The sequence below is a fragment of the Trematomus bernacchii genome, unplaced genomic scaffold, assembly GCF_902827165.1.
Source record: "Trematomus bernacchii unplaced genomic scaffold, fTreBer1.1, whole genome shotgun sequence".
In the NCBI taxonomy this organism is placed as follows: Eukaryota; Metazoa; Chordata; class Actinopteri; order Perciformes; family Nototheniidae; genus Trematomus; species Trematomus bernacchii.
The window spans coordinates 29,279-42,886 of record NW_022987749.1 but is presented as its reverse complement, the minus strand read 5'-3'; the positions used below and the strand labels follow the sequence as shown (position 1 = coordinate 42,886).

At 39.3% G+C, this 13,608-nt stretch overlaps 1 protein-coding gene across 2 annotated transcripts; it reads left to right on the top strand.

Annotated features, from left to right (window-relative positions):
- The first annotated feature begins 11,355 nt into the window (after window positions 1–11,355).
- Window positions 11,356–13,608, top strand: LOC117496496. Of its 2 annotated transcripts, none has more exons than XM_034148171.1 (7): window positions 11,356–11,489; window positions 11,718–12,053; window positions 12,174–12,422; window positions 12,580–12,618; window positions 12,783–12,869; window positions 12,962–12,990; window positions 13,160–13,608. In XM_034148171.1, exons 1-7 carry the CDS (start codon window positions 11,429–11,431, stop codon window positions 13,235–13,237), a joined length of 879 nt encoding a protein of 292 aa, XP_034004062.1. In that variant the 5' UTR covers window positions 11,356–11,428; the 3' UTR covers window positions 13,238–13,608. The 2 variants fall into 2 exon arrangements, with proteins under 2 accessions (XP_034004062.1, XP_034004061.1); XM_034148170.1 differs by having other exon boundaries at window positions 12,174–12,434.

Genomic DNA, 13,608 nt, shown 5'->3' with positions numbered 1-13,608 from the left:
CATATCACAGTTCAGATATTTGACACTAGGGGGGGGTTACTTTTCATAAATGTGGTGTATTTAGTCAAAATTAGGTTTACAAGGTGAAAAGGACTACAGCCTCCCACACACTGATATAGATATCTCACTGACTGTAATGAGGGAGAAGGAAAGAGAGTGAGGAGAGTGCTTGCGGAGTACATTGACCCTTACATGAAAGACAAGACTGTTCTTTTATTTTAATAAGGTTTTTATTAATAACATTATTTATAAATGTGTACACAGTAAAAGGGAAAAAAATACCTTTGCTAGCTAAAAAAAAAAGGCTTAAAAAAAGTGATTTCTCCATTGTACAAAGTCTGGTGGAGTTAAAAATAAAAATGTTTACAGACTTCCTTTGACCAAAAAGTGCTGTGAAAAAAAAGAAGCTCACTGCTTGTACTGCTCCTCCTCATCCAGTGACCGCCCTGAATGAATATGGAGGAGATTGTTGCTGTGGGGTGTGTGGTACAGAGGGGTTTAATCTTGGTGTGGCCGTGTGTGACTTCGGGGTGGGTATGAGGGCACCTGGAAGTGTCCATATCCACTGTTGTTAGTATGAACTTGCATGAACTGGCTCATCAGGGAAAGGCCATTCTGTACAGTCACATTAATGTTGTCCATGGTGTTGTTCATACGATCCATGCTGGCTGCGCTGCGGCTGGTTGCTTCCTCCATTAAGTCCAACATCCGGCTTTTTAATCGCAGCTCTTCCTGCACCGCATGTTCAGCTGGAAGCTTCCTCTTCATGCGGTGCACTTCTGTGGCCGTCCAGCCGTGCCTATAATAAACCAGAGAAAGTTTGAATTAATACACAATAGGACCATAGCCACCAGATAACAGAACACAAAAGGCATGTTGTGAAATAGCTCTCAATACATTTTACAAATAAAACAGCTCTAAATACTTTCTAATTTTACCAAGCTTAAACCGGTTCAGTTTTTCAGTGGAAGGTACTGCATCATAGTATATAGCAAGCCCTTTAAGATTGAAATCATGAACATACCTGGAGCAGATCCCTGCGATGACTCACAACCGCAAGCAGTTGGCAGAGTTCGTTGGATCTACTCGACTCTGGCAAATCCGTGGAATGCTCCAAACTCGGGGATGAACTTGGTCCGGGCGACGACTCTTCCATGTCGAACAAGTCCCCTTGTACCTGTTTTAGTTTCGCTGTAAGCTGGCCCTGTGAAATTGTGTTCTTCTCGTGAGGGAAATCTTTTTCAGTCGGGGTCCTCGGATATTGCGCCTGAAATAAGTCGGCTATCTCCGTATATTTAGGCTTGCAGGACTCCCAGTCTACATTATCCTGTATTTTTGTCGTCTTATACTCAAGTGTTACACTTAAAAGAAGTTCCACCTCGTCGTCGGACCACGAAAATAGCTCCTTTCTTGCAGCGAATAACAGCCATCTTCGTTTGTTTGTTTTGTTTGTGCCTCACACACATCCGGGGGGGATCTTACTCGCTGCTTTTGGTGTATTTTGTGGCGGAAAGTTACAGCGCCACTTACAGTCCCGCCATATGTACTACAGCTTTCGAGCGGCTCTCGTGTGGAAAGTACAGCGGCCACTTACAGTCCCAGCATATGTACTACAGAGTTTCCAGCGGCCTCGTTTGAACAGACACGTTAAATGAAATACAAATGCATGTGAACGGAAGACTTTTTTGAATACGAATACTGTGCATAAACGCAAACGGCCTCGTGTGAGTGGGGCCTTAGTTCGACCTATGAATTTCAACAATGCTCCTGTAAAATATATAGATATATAGTATTATGGGGTCAACATTAAAATAACATACACGGAGAGCAAAATGTGAAATGCCATTGACTGTAGGCTACATATTATCCACACAATTGTCAGCAGGGGCAATAACAACTAAAATGTGAACTAACTTGAATGCATTAGTCCACAACACATAGCCTAACGTTAGAGTAGAGAATGAATGAATGGTTTCTGCAAAATACACAGAAATAGAAATAAGGTTCAAATTACAATAACTAACCAGACGATGGTTATTAATAATAAGCAACAGCAATACTAATTGTTGCTAAAACACATTAGACACGTTGCAAACACACGGCTAATAAAGCTAAGTTAGCATCTCATCCACACACTATCATAGCTTAACTTAGCTAACTAGCTAGCATTAGCTCAATTCCTGAACAACATAGAAACTAAAAACGGGACATCAGACTCATTAACACACTGACTGAGCAGGACACTATGCATACAATCTTATAACATTACCAACACTAAAGATCTGCATATATGCTCACATTCTTCACGAACGCATTCTCTCTGTGACGATGGTAATTATGCATGTGACGATGCGCAATAATGTCCTGAACGCACATGTGTAACCAGCTCGAAGACCCGTAGCTGAACTACTTTAGCTGTCCCTAAATGTGCCTGACTAAAACACGAACGATATAATGCAGATCAAGGAGAACAAGGGGAATTTACAAGACATAGACTAACTGTGGTTACATTACTTAACTAGCTCATCATCGTCAACCAGTCAGAAAATGTCCGTTAGCCGTGGGGCTAGTTTTCGCTATGTTAAACTCCATTGACTTATGCTAAAATGTTAGCGATCTAAAGGTCCGCTATTTTTGGCTGTTTTGGGTCGACTTCAGTTGACTGTAACATCGAAAATCTTCGAAATTGAATGTTCACAAAGCTGCGGACCGGTTATACACTCATACACGAGGGAACTAACATAGCTAATTTAACTAACGTTAGCTAATGTAGCTGGTTGTAGTGCCGAGAGACGGGACATTACGGATTAAGCAACTAGACTACTTGTAGTGTACATGCAGAATTATTTCAATTTTAAAATAGTTTTAAATGCTCACACACATACCTGACTCTGGTGCTGTATTTTCCTCTCGTTTCTTTTTAATTTTCCGTTTCGAAGCACCTGATGAATGCTTTCTCTTTGACACTCAGCGACAGAATCAACAGACAGAGGCAGCAACGCAGATTTGAATCTGCCAATCAGATCAATCTATTGCTGGAGAGGGGGGGGGGCTCCCCGAAATCAGCCGGAAGTGGCGCATTCGAATACTGTTTGGGCTGTCTGCCGTGGATGGGCTGCGTTCCACTCCAAATAGCCGGTCGGCCGTAATATATGCATAGATATATATGCGTGCATATATGCATATATATATATATATATATATATATATATATATATATGAATATATATATGCGTGCATATATGCACGCATATATGAATATATATATGCGTGCATATATGCATATATATATGCGTGCATATATGTGTGTGTCTATATATATTTATAAACTGTATATTATTTTCCATCATTCAATGGACAATTTGTACTTTTTTTATATGTAGGCTACCATCAAACATATGTTCATATATAAAGTGGGTAACTATACAAAACGAAGTGAGATAACTGTTTATGAATATCTGTTCAATTTTATGTAAACTCATGAAAGATAAATGAGTGTTTCAATAAAACTATTACATATAAATGTATAGTGCAGTTTTTGTTTTCATGCAAATATATTTTTTTTATATGTATCAATATATAGCCATACATGGTCCATGCATATATTGCAATATATTTAAAAATATAAGGACTACTTTCCCATATATGGAATGTTATGATCCAATATTATTGTATTATATTTACCCAATATATTACAATATATTTTTGTTTCATAAAGGGCACACCACCCACACACCACACACACACACCACACACACACACCACAACACACACACACACACACACCACACACACAACACCCACAACATACACACACACACACACCCACACCCCCCCCACACACCCACACACCACACACCACACACACACACCACACACACCACACACACACACACACACACACACACACCACACACACACACACACACACACACACACACACACGTCTGGGTTTAAATGAGCTTTCAGCTTCAATAGAGTCTCTTCATTATTACTGAGTTTTATCAAAATGCCAAAAAACGTGTAACATTATCCTGAATGTTTTTCTTTGTTGTTGTAAAATGTAACTATACATAGTGTTCTACTTAGACATTTTAACAATTAAATTATTGTTATGTTAAATCTCTTTGTGCACAAAAAATAATTGCTTTTCATTTATTGCATTGCTATAAACACGTTTGTTATTAGATCAATTTGTTTTTGTACATTTTATTGTTAGGATTTGAATGAGCTTTCAGCCTAAACTAATTCTATATTATAACTGAGAATTATATAATCTGTAAATGAAAGTTCCTAATACTCACTCATGCAATGTGGAAGGTTATTTCTTTATTGCATTAGATATGATTTCTTAAATTCTGCAAAACTGAATTATTCAGGATGCAGAATTTAACACAGCTCTTTGTTGATGTTACTGTTGTTACTGTCCAACACCAAACCGGACTTTAATTATTTCTGTGTAACAGAATCCAGAGAAGTTTCTTGTTCACATTTCAGACACATTCCCAGTTTGCTTCAAATCAGGTTAAAGATAGAGAATATTTCAATGGTACCAAAAGGATGCACGGACAAAGGATGTGGAGTTCCCCAAAGGTCGTTTCCTGAAACTCTTGTTTTCAAACTTTACATGTACTTTGTATATAGACTCTTATTGCACTATTTTACTATTTTTCTTTTTGTATTTACTTGCACTATTTTTTCTGTGTATGTGTTTTATTGTGTTGCACTGTTGGAGGAGCCTGTGACCTAATATTTTCGTCGTCATGACTACACTGTAGCTATGTACGTATGACTAATAAAAGCGTTGAACCTTGAACATGCTCCCAAGAGCTCAGTTTTGTAATGTCTCTCACTTTCATTATTCAGGTGTCCTAAATTCTTATTTTTTTTTAAGTAAACAAGTCGTAAACATGGTAAGATCGTGAACTTTGACCTTCATTTAAAAACAGCAGTATGTGCTTAGTAACAAAATAAGCCTAAAGCCTTTGTACTGTTTATCTTTCTGATTTATGTAAAGCGTCTTTGAGCATTAGGAAAAGCGCTATAAAAATCCAAAGTATTATTATTAAAGCCACTATTGACAATACAAAACATTTTTAGTTTGAAACAATTAATAATATCTATTCCTTCAGTTTTAACACGACTACACTCTAAGAAAAGAGACGTTCAGAGTTTAAAAGAGGATATGCTCACAAAGCCAAACACATAGACTATTCGATATTGTGATTGATTGTGTGCTTCCCCAGCAGTTCTCAGGAAATATCACTGAGCCACATTGAAGAAGCGACTGATTCACAAACCACTAAGATATTAGCCACTCAATTCAAATGTTAACTCACTACAGCAGTTGATGGACTGCTTAGCAGAGATCAAATCCTGGCTGAGCCAAGATTTCCTCAACCTCAATGAGAGCAAGACTGAGGTTATCTTTTTTGGACCCCAACCTCTAGCCTCCCAGGTTGATATTCTGGGCTCCCTCAAAAATAATATCCTCCCCTCTGTCACGAACCTTGGAGTGACCTTCAATAGCGCTTTTAAATTCGATAAGCAGGTCAGCAGCGTAGTCAAAACCTGCTTTTTTTAAATACGACTATTGGCCAAGACTAAGTCGTTTTTATCATTTGAGGACCTGGAAAGGGTTATTAATGCCTTTGTTACCTCGAGGTTGGACTACTGCAACGCTCTGTACGTGGGTATGGACCAGGCGTCAATTAAAGCTAGTCCAGAACGCAGCTGCACGTCTACTCACTGGCCACAAAAAGCGTGACCACATCACCCCAATTCTGGCCTCACTGCACTGGCTTCCAATTCGGTTCAGAATTGATTTTAAAATCCTTTTATTTGTTTTTAAAGCACTAAATGGGCTGGCTCCGGCCTATATAGCTGAACTCCTCCAGCGCTACACCCCAGCCAGAGCTTTAAGGTCTGCTGACCAGCTGTTGCTGATAGTGCCCAAGACCAGGCTCAAAACCCGAGGGCACCGAGCCTTCGCAGCAGCTGGACCGAGGCTCTGGAACACTCTGCCCCTCCATGTGAGGTCGGCCCAGACCCTAGGGGTTTTTAAATCTACTCTTAAGACACACTTCTTCTCCCTGGCCTTTTAGTCAGAGCGGAGCACGACTCCTGACTTTTCCCTGTGTTTTCTTTTTAAATATCTGTTGTAATTTATTGTCTTTTATTGTGCTTATAGAAATGTGTTTTTATGTGATTGTAGTTATTCCATGTACAGCACTTTGGCCCGACCAAAAATCGCTTTTAAATGTGCTTTATAAATAAACCTTGATTTGATTTGATTTGATTAGTAATTTTCCCCCACTATGACCATATTGCACCATGGGTGTCAAATTCTGGTGGGCAGGGAGTTTGAGTCACGTTGCATCAATGTGCTCTGTCAACATCACTTTTTTGTATGCAATGCTGTATTTTAGCAATTTTTTTGCAACTAAACTTCCTCAAAAGAAAAATCCTCTTGTATTGTACGACATCACGATTGCCACGAATGACATGCAGAAAAACATTGAATTAATGATACTAAACAATATGTTCTCCTCATCAGGATGTATCAGTGTGTCTGAAGTTTTCACACAGCAAAGTTAGTCAGAAGGCAAGTTGTACAAATGTTAATGTTTTCTGTGCACTTTTTATTTACTTTGCTCCTTGTGGTCTCTTCAATTTCCCATTGCATTGAGAATTACTTCTTAATTTGCAAATACTATCAAATACAAATACTACTAAAAGAACTAAAGTCACAAAAAGGAAGTGACATTTTATTTAAAACAGGAAGTACATCTTTCTCTCTTCTACAGAGTCATTAGTTCAGAGAGGTCAGTTGAGGGCGTGAGAGTGAGAGACAGAGACGCAGAGACACGATGGTTGAATTCAGACGGATTAATACGACTTTAGTGGTGATACTGCTGCTTCAGTTTACAGGTAAGGATGAAAAACACATACATGAACTAAAGAAACTTTACTTTAAGTATTTAAATAACTAAAACTGATTTGAGTGAAGGGCCAAGTTTGCTGTTTGTTTTGAACAGAGTGTAATGACTGAATTCTTGGAGAAGGGACATTTGATACTGTTAGTTATATGTATTATCATCCTATCACATGACTATAAAGAAACTGTTTTACATTTTTATTTGCTCTTATCTTTAACAGCAGTCACTGGAAAAACTTCACTCTTCTTCACTGTCAGAGCTGGACATAGTGTCACTTTGCTGTGTGAACATGTGATAAAACCTCAGGACAAATGTGACAGTACTACCTGGCTCTACAGTCGTTATGAAAGGGGATACAACAAAAGAGCTGATTCATCTTGGGAAGAAAAAAACAGATGTGATTTCCAAAACTAAATCAGACAGACTGAGTGTTACAGAAAACTGTTCTCTGGTTATAAAAAAAATATCACACGTGAGGATGCTGGTCGTTACTCCTGCAGACAGTTCAGATCAGGAGAACAACAAGGTCCAGACTTTCAGGTTCTTCTGTCTGTTATTATCAGTGAGTATTTACATCATAATGTTTCCTCTCATACTGTCAATATACTATAACACAACAATAATTATAATATCAGTGGAAAAGTAAATGTAACTCTTGTTGTCTTCTCTCACATTATCTGTATTTTCAGTGACTCAAGATAAACAAAATTATATGATCATCTTGTTCTGCGTTGTGTCGACATATGGAGACTGTAACCACACAGTGAAGTGGGTGTACGAGGGTAATCAGAATGACGTGGAGATAACACCAGCTACCTGTGCATCCAGGGTGAGATTTGCTTCTCATCCTAATCAAAAGTTGCTGAAGTGTAACGTGACAGATACTAACCCCTAGATTCCACCGGGTCCGTCTGCGCCGCGTTGCGGTTTTGGTCCGACCTCCTCCGGCGTCATACCCTACCAGGCGAGTTTCAGAAGCATTTCAGAAGCGGAGCGTCTTGCCTGCCGGCTCGCAGTTTTTGTTGATTTGGGCATATTTCCTGGACAGGCTACTTTGTACAGACAAAGTTAATAATAACTGTAATATTCCAGTTATAAACGACATGAATCAAAGATGTGTGCTGTATTTTAGTGGTGTGTGTATATATAGCTCTGAACGTTCCACTTCCTGCCTGCCCGACCTTACGTTACGGCTGCGCCGCGACAAAAATAGGATTCGATCCTAATTTTAGAGGAGCCCTGCGCCGAGACGCTTCTGGGACACTTCTGAGCCGTAACGCGCCGCATGTGGTGGAATAGCACCCATTGACTAGAGTGGCCGCGATCGCCGTGAGCACCGCGGCACAGCCGTAACGCGCCCGTAACACGCCCGTAACACGCCCGTAACACGCCCGTAACGCGCCCGTAACGCGCCGCAGACGGACCCGGTGGAATCTAGGGGTAAGACTGGGGAAACGCTGCTGAAACAAATGTTTGGTAGTGGCCAACTTCTGTGTCAGTCTGTGACATCATTGGGCCCAAAATCCTTTTCCCATTGACTTACATTGGAAAAGAGACGTCTGCAGTGGCGGCAAGCCCATAGGGGCGCCGCCCCCCCTCTTCCCACATGTTTGATTGTCATTCAAAATAAAAGATATATTAAAAAAATATATATCATTTTTATTTTTAATTAACAAGGTAAATATTATATAGTTGGTATCAGTAAAATGTATAATCTACAATAAAATCTCGTTTAAAATTGTGTTACGATGTCTAAAGTTACTAATAAGTCACATGTTTCCTGCCTGGCCGCAGCGTGTATCATTACCCTCTCTCGTCTGGGCGCTAAGAAAGGAGCCCTCAGCCAGTGCAGCAGCAGCCAACACATTGCTGACTGTTGCTATTTGTAAACTATGCCGCCGAAACATAATTTCAGCCAATCAGCGTCGTCAGATCTGATGGTCATAGGGCGCCAATTTCAGCGCCCTGAGCGTCTGTGAGTTGTTTGGAATCGTATCCAAGGTGACGCGACAGTAGTTGATGAGGATGGCTGCGTGTGCAGGTGGAGACTCCGGACCTCGGTCCCCACCCAATTCCGTCCAAGCACTACTATCAAATCCTTTCGAAAGGAGAAGTTTGGGAGAGAAATTGTTGGTTAAAGACCTTGGACCGGACCAACCCGATTTGTTTATTTAATTTATTTCCTTCTTTTCCTCCAGATGTTGTAGTTCTCTAACTGGCCTGTTGAGGGCATCCTCTGCCTTCCTTAAACCTAAAGATCTCCATCTCTCTCTCACACACACACACACACACACACACACACACACACACAACACACACACACACACACACACACACACACACAACACACACACACACACACACACACACACACACACACACACACACGCGCACCCACACACACACACACACACACACACACACACACACACACACACACACATATAATGTTCATATTTAGTCTCCTGATTTTAAATGGGAATTAAATCATTTGAGTGTTCCCAAAGCACCAGTGTTCTGCAGTTTGTGTGGGCCTACTGTACTGTTGCACAGTTTATACTGTAGAAACTATGTCCAGGACAAGGTATTTGGAAGTTTTGGAAGATTCATAGCTAACCACACTGAAGATTATGGATTATCTCATATTTTTAAGCCTCAATTTTTAAGCCTCAATTTGTCCCCCCCCCCCCTCTAACATCACCAGCAGTCATAATTTAAGGGGTCATTTCTCAACATTTTCTTCCAGGGGAGCATCCCCCCGGACCCCCCCTAGTATGGTTTGGTCACCATTTCCACAGCACCACCAAAAATATTTTCCACCAGCCGCCACTGGACGTCTGTATATCTGCAGATCTTTAAAATAAAAACTAATCAACTACCCAGTACGAACACTTTTATAGCCCTTATTTAAATCACTAGGATCTAAAAGTTGCAAAATATGCTAATAGCTGAATCCAGAGTTATTAAACCTCTCCATTCATTTGACTGAGACGAGATTGGCCTTGAAGCTGCAGATTGGAGGCGGGGCTTAAGTAAAAAGCATTTGCGCACTCTCTATTGGCCCAGATACGAATACTAATCCCTCGAGAGGCAGGCCATTTTGACTTCATGTGCCACATACCAACTCTCATAACAATGAACAAGGTCCCGCCTCCAACTCTGTATCCAGTTCTCTTTATACACCTATGGAGTTACAAAAATAGCATACTGACATGTAAGCATTTCTGTTAGAGAGACAATATTAAAACCGTCCATACCGTTATCTTTAGATCAGACTATAATAGAAAACAGACGTTCAGAGTTTCAAGGAGTGAACTTCTGTTTAGTTTTTTCGCTCCCCCTCTGCACTGCCCACAAAGCCATCTAAGGATATTGGTTAATATTCTGACCTATTGTGTTCTTACAGGGTGTGAACAAACAGATGATGTGTGATGCTTGTCTGCTCATCATCAGAGGGTAACACCTCCAGAGCTCTGCTGCTGCTGCTGTTGCCCTCATTCTCACAGAAACACTTCCCCATCAGTTCTCAGGAAATAACACTGAGCCACTTTGAAGAAGCGACTGATTCTAAAACCACTAAAATATTAGTAATTTCCCCCACTATGACCATATTGCACTATTGGCGTCAAATGCTGGTGGGCGGGGAGTTTGAGTCACGTGAGCATCAATGTGCTCTGTCAACGTCACTTTTTTTTTTAATGCAATGCTCTATTTTAGCACCATATTTGCACAAATGTTTTTGCAACTAAACTTCCTCAAAAGAAAAGTCCTCTTTTAAGACATCATGAACATTATTGCCCCGAATGACATGCATATACAAATGTGATTAATGATACGAAAACATATTTTCTTCTTATCAGGACATATCAGTGTGTCTGAAGGTATCATACAGCAAAGTTAGTCAGATAGCAAATTGTACAAACGTTAATATTTTCTATGCATTTTTTTATTCACTTTGCTCCTTGTGGTCTCTTCAATTTTCCATTGCATTGAGAATTACTTCTTAATTTGCAAATACTATCCCCAAAAAGTTAGGCAATGTGGAATAGCATTTCAAAAGCACTGTGTGAATACAGGTTGTGATAATAGACGGAAAGTATGAGACTCTGAAACACCACGATACACAGGAAATGTCATGTGGTTAGGGTGGGTGGGCGAGTAAACACTCAGGTCTCAGATTATATTATAAATATTCCTTCTGTGGGATTATTAACATTTTGACCCTAGAGCTAATGTTGTTAAATGTGTCTTTTATATCCACTCTGAACCACATCTGTTTGAGCTGTTCAGATATCTACATTCAGAGAGATACAAAGCTGATCTGCTTTTAACAATTCAACCACTAAAAGAGTGATTAAAAAAAGGAGTCACAAAAAGGAAGTGACATTTTACTTAAAACAGGAAGTACATCTTTCTCTCTTCTACAGAGTCATTAGTTCAGAGACGTCAGTTGAGGGCGTGAGAGCGAGAGACAGAGACGCAGAGACACGATGGTTGAATTCAGACGGATTAATACGACTTTAGTGGTGATACTGCTGCTTCAGTTTACAGGTAAGGATGAAGAACACATACATGAACTAAAGAAACTTTACTTAAAGTATTTCAATAACTAAAACTGATTTGAGTGAAGGGCCAAGTTTGCTGTTTGTTTTGAACAAAGTGTAATGAGTGAATTCTTGGAGAAGGGACATTTGATATTGTTTGTTATATGTATTATCATCCTATCACATGACTATAAAGAAACTGTTTTACATTTTTATTTTCTCTTATCTTCAACAGCAGTCACTGGAAAAACTTCCCTCTCCCTCACTGTCAGAGCTGGACATAGTGTCACTTTGCCTTGTGAACATGTGATAAAACATCAGCACAAATGTGACAGTACTATCTGGCTCTACAGTCGTGATAAGGAAACACTTAAAGAGCTGATTAATCTTGGGCTGATAAGTAAAAACGAGATTCCCAAAGCTAAATCACACAGACTGAATGTCACAGAAAACTGTTCTCTGGTTATAAAAAATATCACACGTGAGGATGCTGGTCGTTACACCTGCAGACAGTTCAAATCAGGAAAACAACAAGGTCCAGACTCTCAGGTTCTTCTGTCTGTTATTGACAGTGAGTATTTACATCATGTTTTCCTCTCATACTGTCAATATACTATACTATTACAATAATTATGATATCAGTGATAAAGTTAATTATACTCTTGTTGTCTTTCTCTCACATTATCTCCAGCTTCAGTGACTGAGGATAAAAACAATGATATGATCACCTTGTTCTGCTCTGTGTTGACATACACACGGTGTAAACACACAGTGAAGTGGGTGTACGAGGGTAATCAGAGTGACGTGGAGAGAAGACCAGCTGCCTGTTCATCCATAGTGACATTTGCTTCTCATCTTGATCAAAAGTTGCTGAAGTGTAACGTGACAGATACTGAGACTGGAGAAACGCAGCTGTGTGATGCTGGACCCCAGTCCTCAGGTCAGAAAACGGGTACATTTTATTTTATTTGATAATTTTTCATTTTAAAGATTACATAATTATGTCTCATTAAGTTTTGTCAGATGTTAAACTTAAAGTTGTTTGCATGTCTTGTGTTGTGTTTTGTTTTGTGATTTCATTGAATCCTCACCAAAAGGAAGCACACCAGCAGGGAGAAATGATCCCCCAGGACAAGGTAGTGACTAACATCCATCTCTCTGACTCCTTCTGCAGCCTACATTATAAATGTCAGACCAAATAAATATTAAGAAAACATGTGAATTCTTTGAGGTGCAGGATTTGAAATGGTCTAGTAAGCTGCAGCCGAAATATTTTAAATGTTTTCTCTCTCGGTTCCAGATTGGTTGAGGATCATCATCGTGTCTGTCGGTTTAGCACCGCTCATAATAATTGTGGTGACGGTCACGATATGGACGAGAGCTAAAGGTGAGAACATTCACTGAAGTCATTTTATTTAAATAATATTAGATGAAGCCGGATTGAGACTTGAAACTGAAGTTTATTTATTGTCTTTTCAGGGAACAAAGCACAGACGGATGATAATGCTGTGAGTTTCTGAATAATCAACGCTTGTGTTATTAGTATTTCAGTCTTTACAATAAGAATGAAACAGTACTAATTGTATTATTTATTATGTTAGTGATTGCTGCAAAAGAGGTGATTCACTTATTCCATTTGATATCAGTTTCTCAAGTGTGTTGTGTTTATTTGTACAGGTGCATAATGATGAAGATGAAGGTGTAGTGACCTATGAAAACGTTGGAGAACCTTCTGCTTCCATCAGACTCCACTGATCAACAAGTTCAACATCAAAACAAACTCGTAAAGAAAAGTAAAGAAACGTGTAACATAATATTAGGTCGTTTCCTATTTGTTGTAAAAAGTAAGTCTAAATTGGCTTCAACTTTAAAAACAAAAAATTACGTTTTTCCAAGTTTTTGAACGTTTTATTCACTTTTCTTTGTCTGGGTTTAAATTAACTTTAAGTCTCTTAACAATAAGTAATAGTTAATTTAATCTATGAAAAGAAATTGCCAAAAACTTGTGATGTACTGTAATCGAGAGTAGTTCCTTAAATGTTGAAAAACGTCAGTTTAAGGCTCACATTTAAAACAATTAGTATAGTAACATTTTATTCCTTTCTTTTTCCAGCTTAAGCTTTATG

Coding starts and splice junctions, on each gene's coding strand:
- LOC117496496 (XM_034148170.1), top strand. CDS start 11,429: ATGGTTGAATTCAGACGGATTAATACGACTTTAGTGGTGATACTGCTG. Junction 12,054..12,173: donor TCTTCTGTCTGTTATTGACA/GTGAGTATTTAC, acceptor CATTATCTCCAG/CTTCAGTGACTGAGGATAAA. Junction 12,435..12,579: donor GTCCTCAGGTCAGAAAACGG/GTACATTTTATT, acceptor CCTCACCAAAAG/GAAGCACACCAGCAGGGAGA.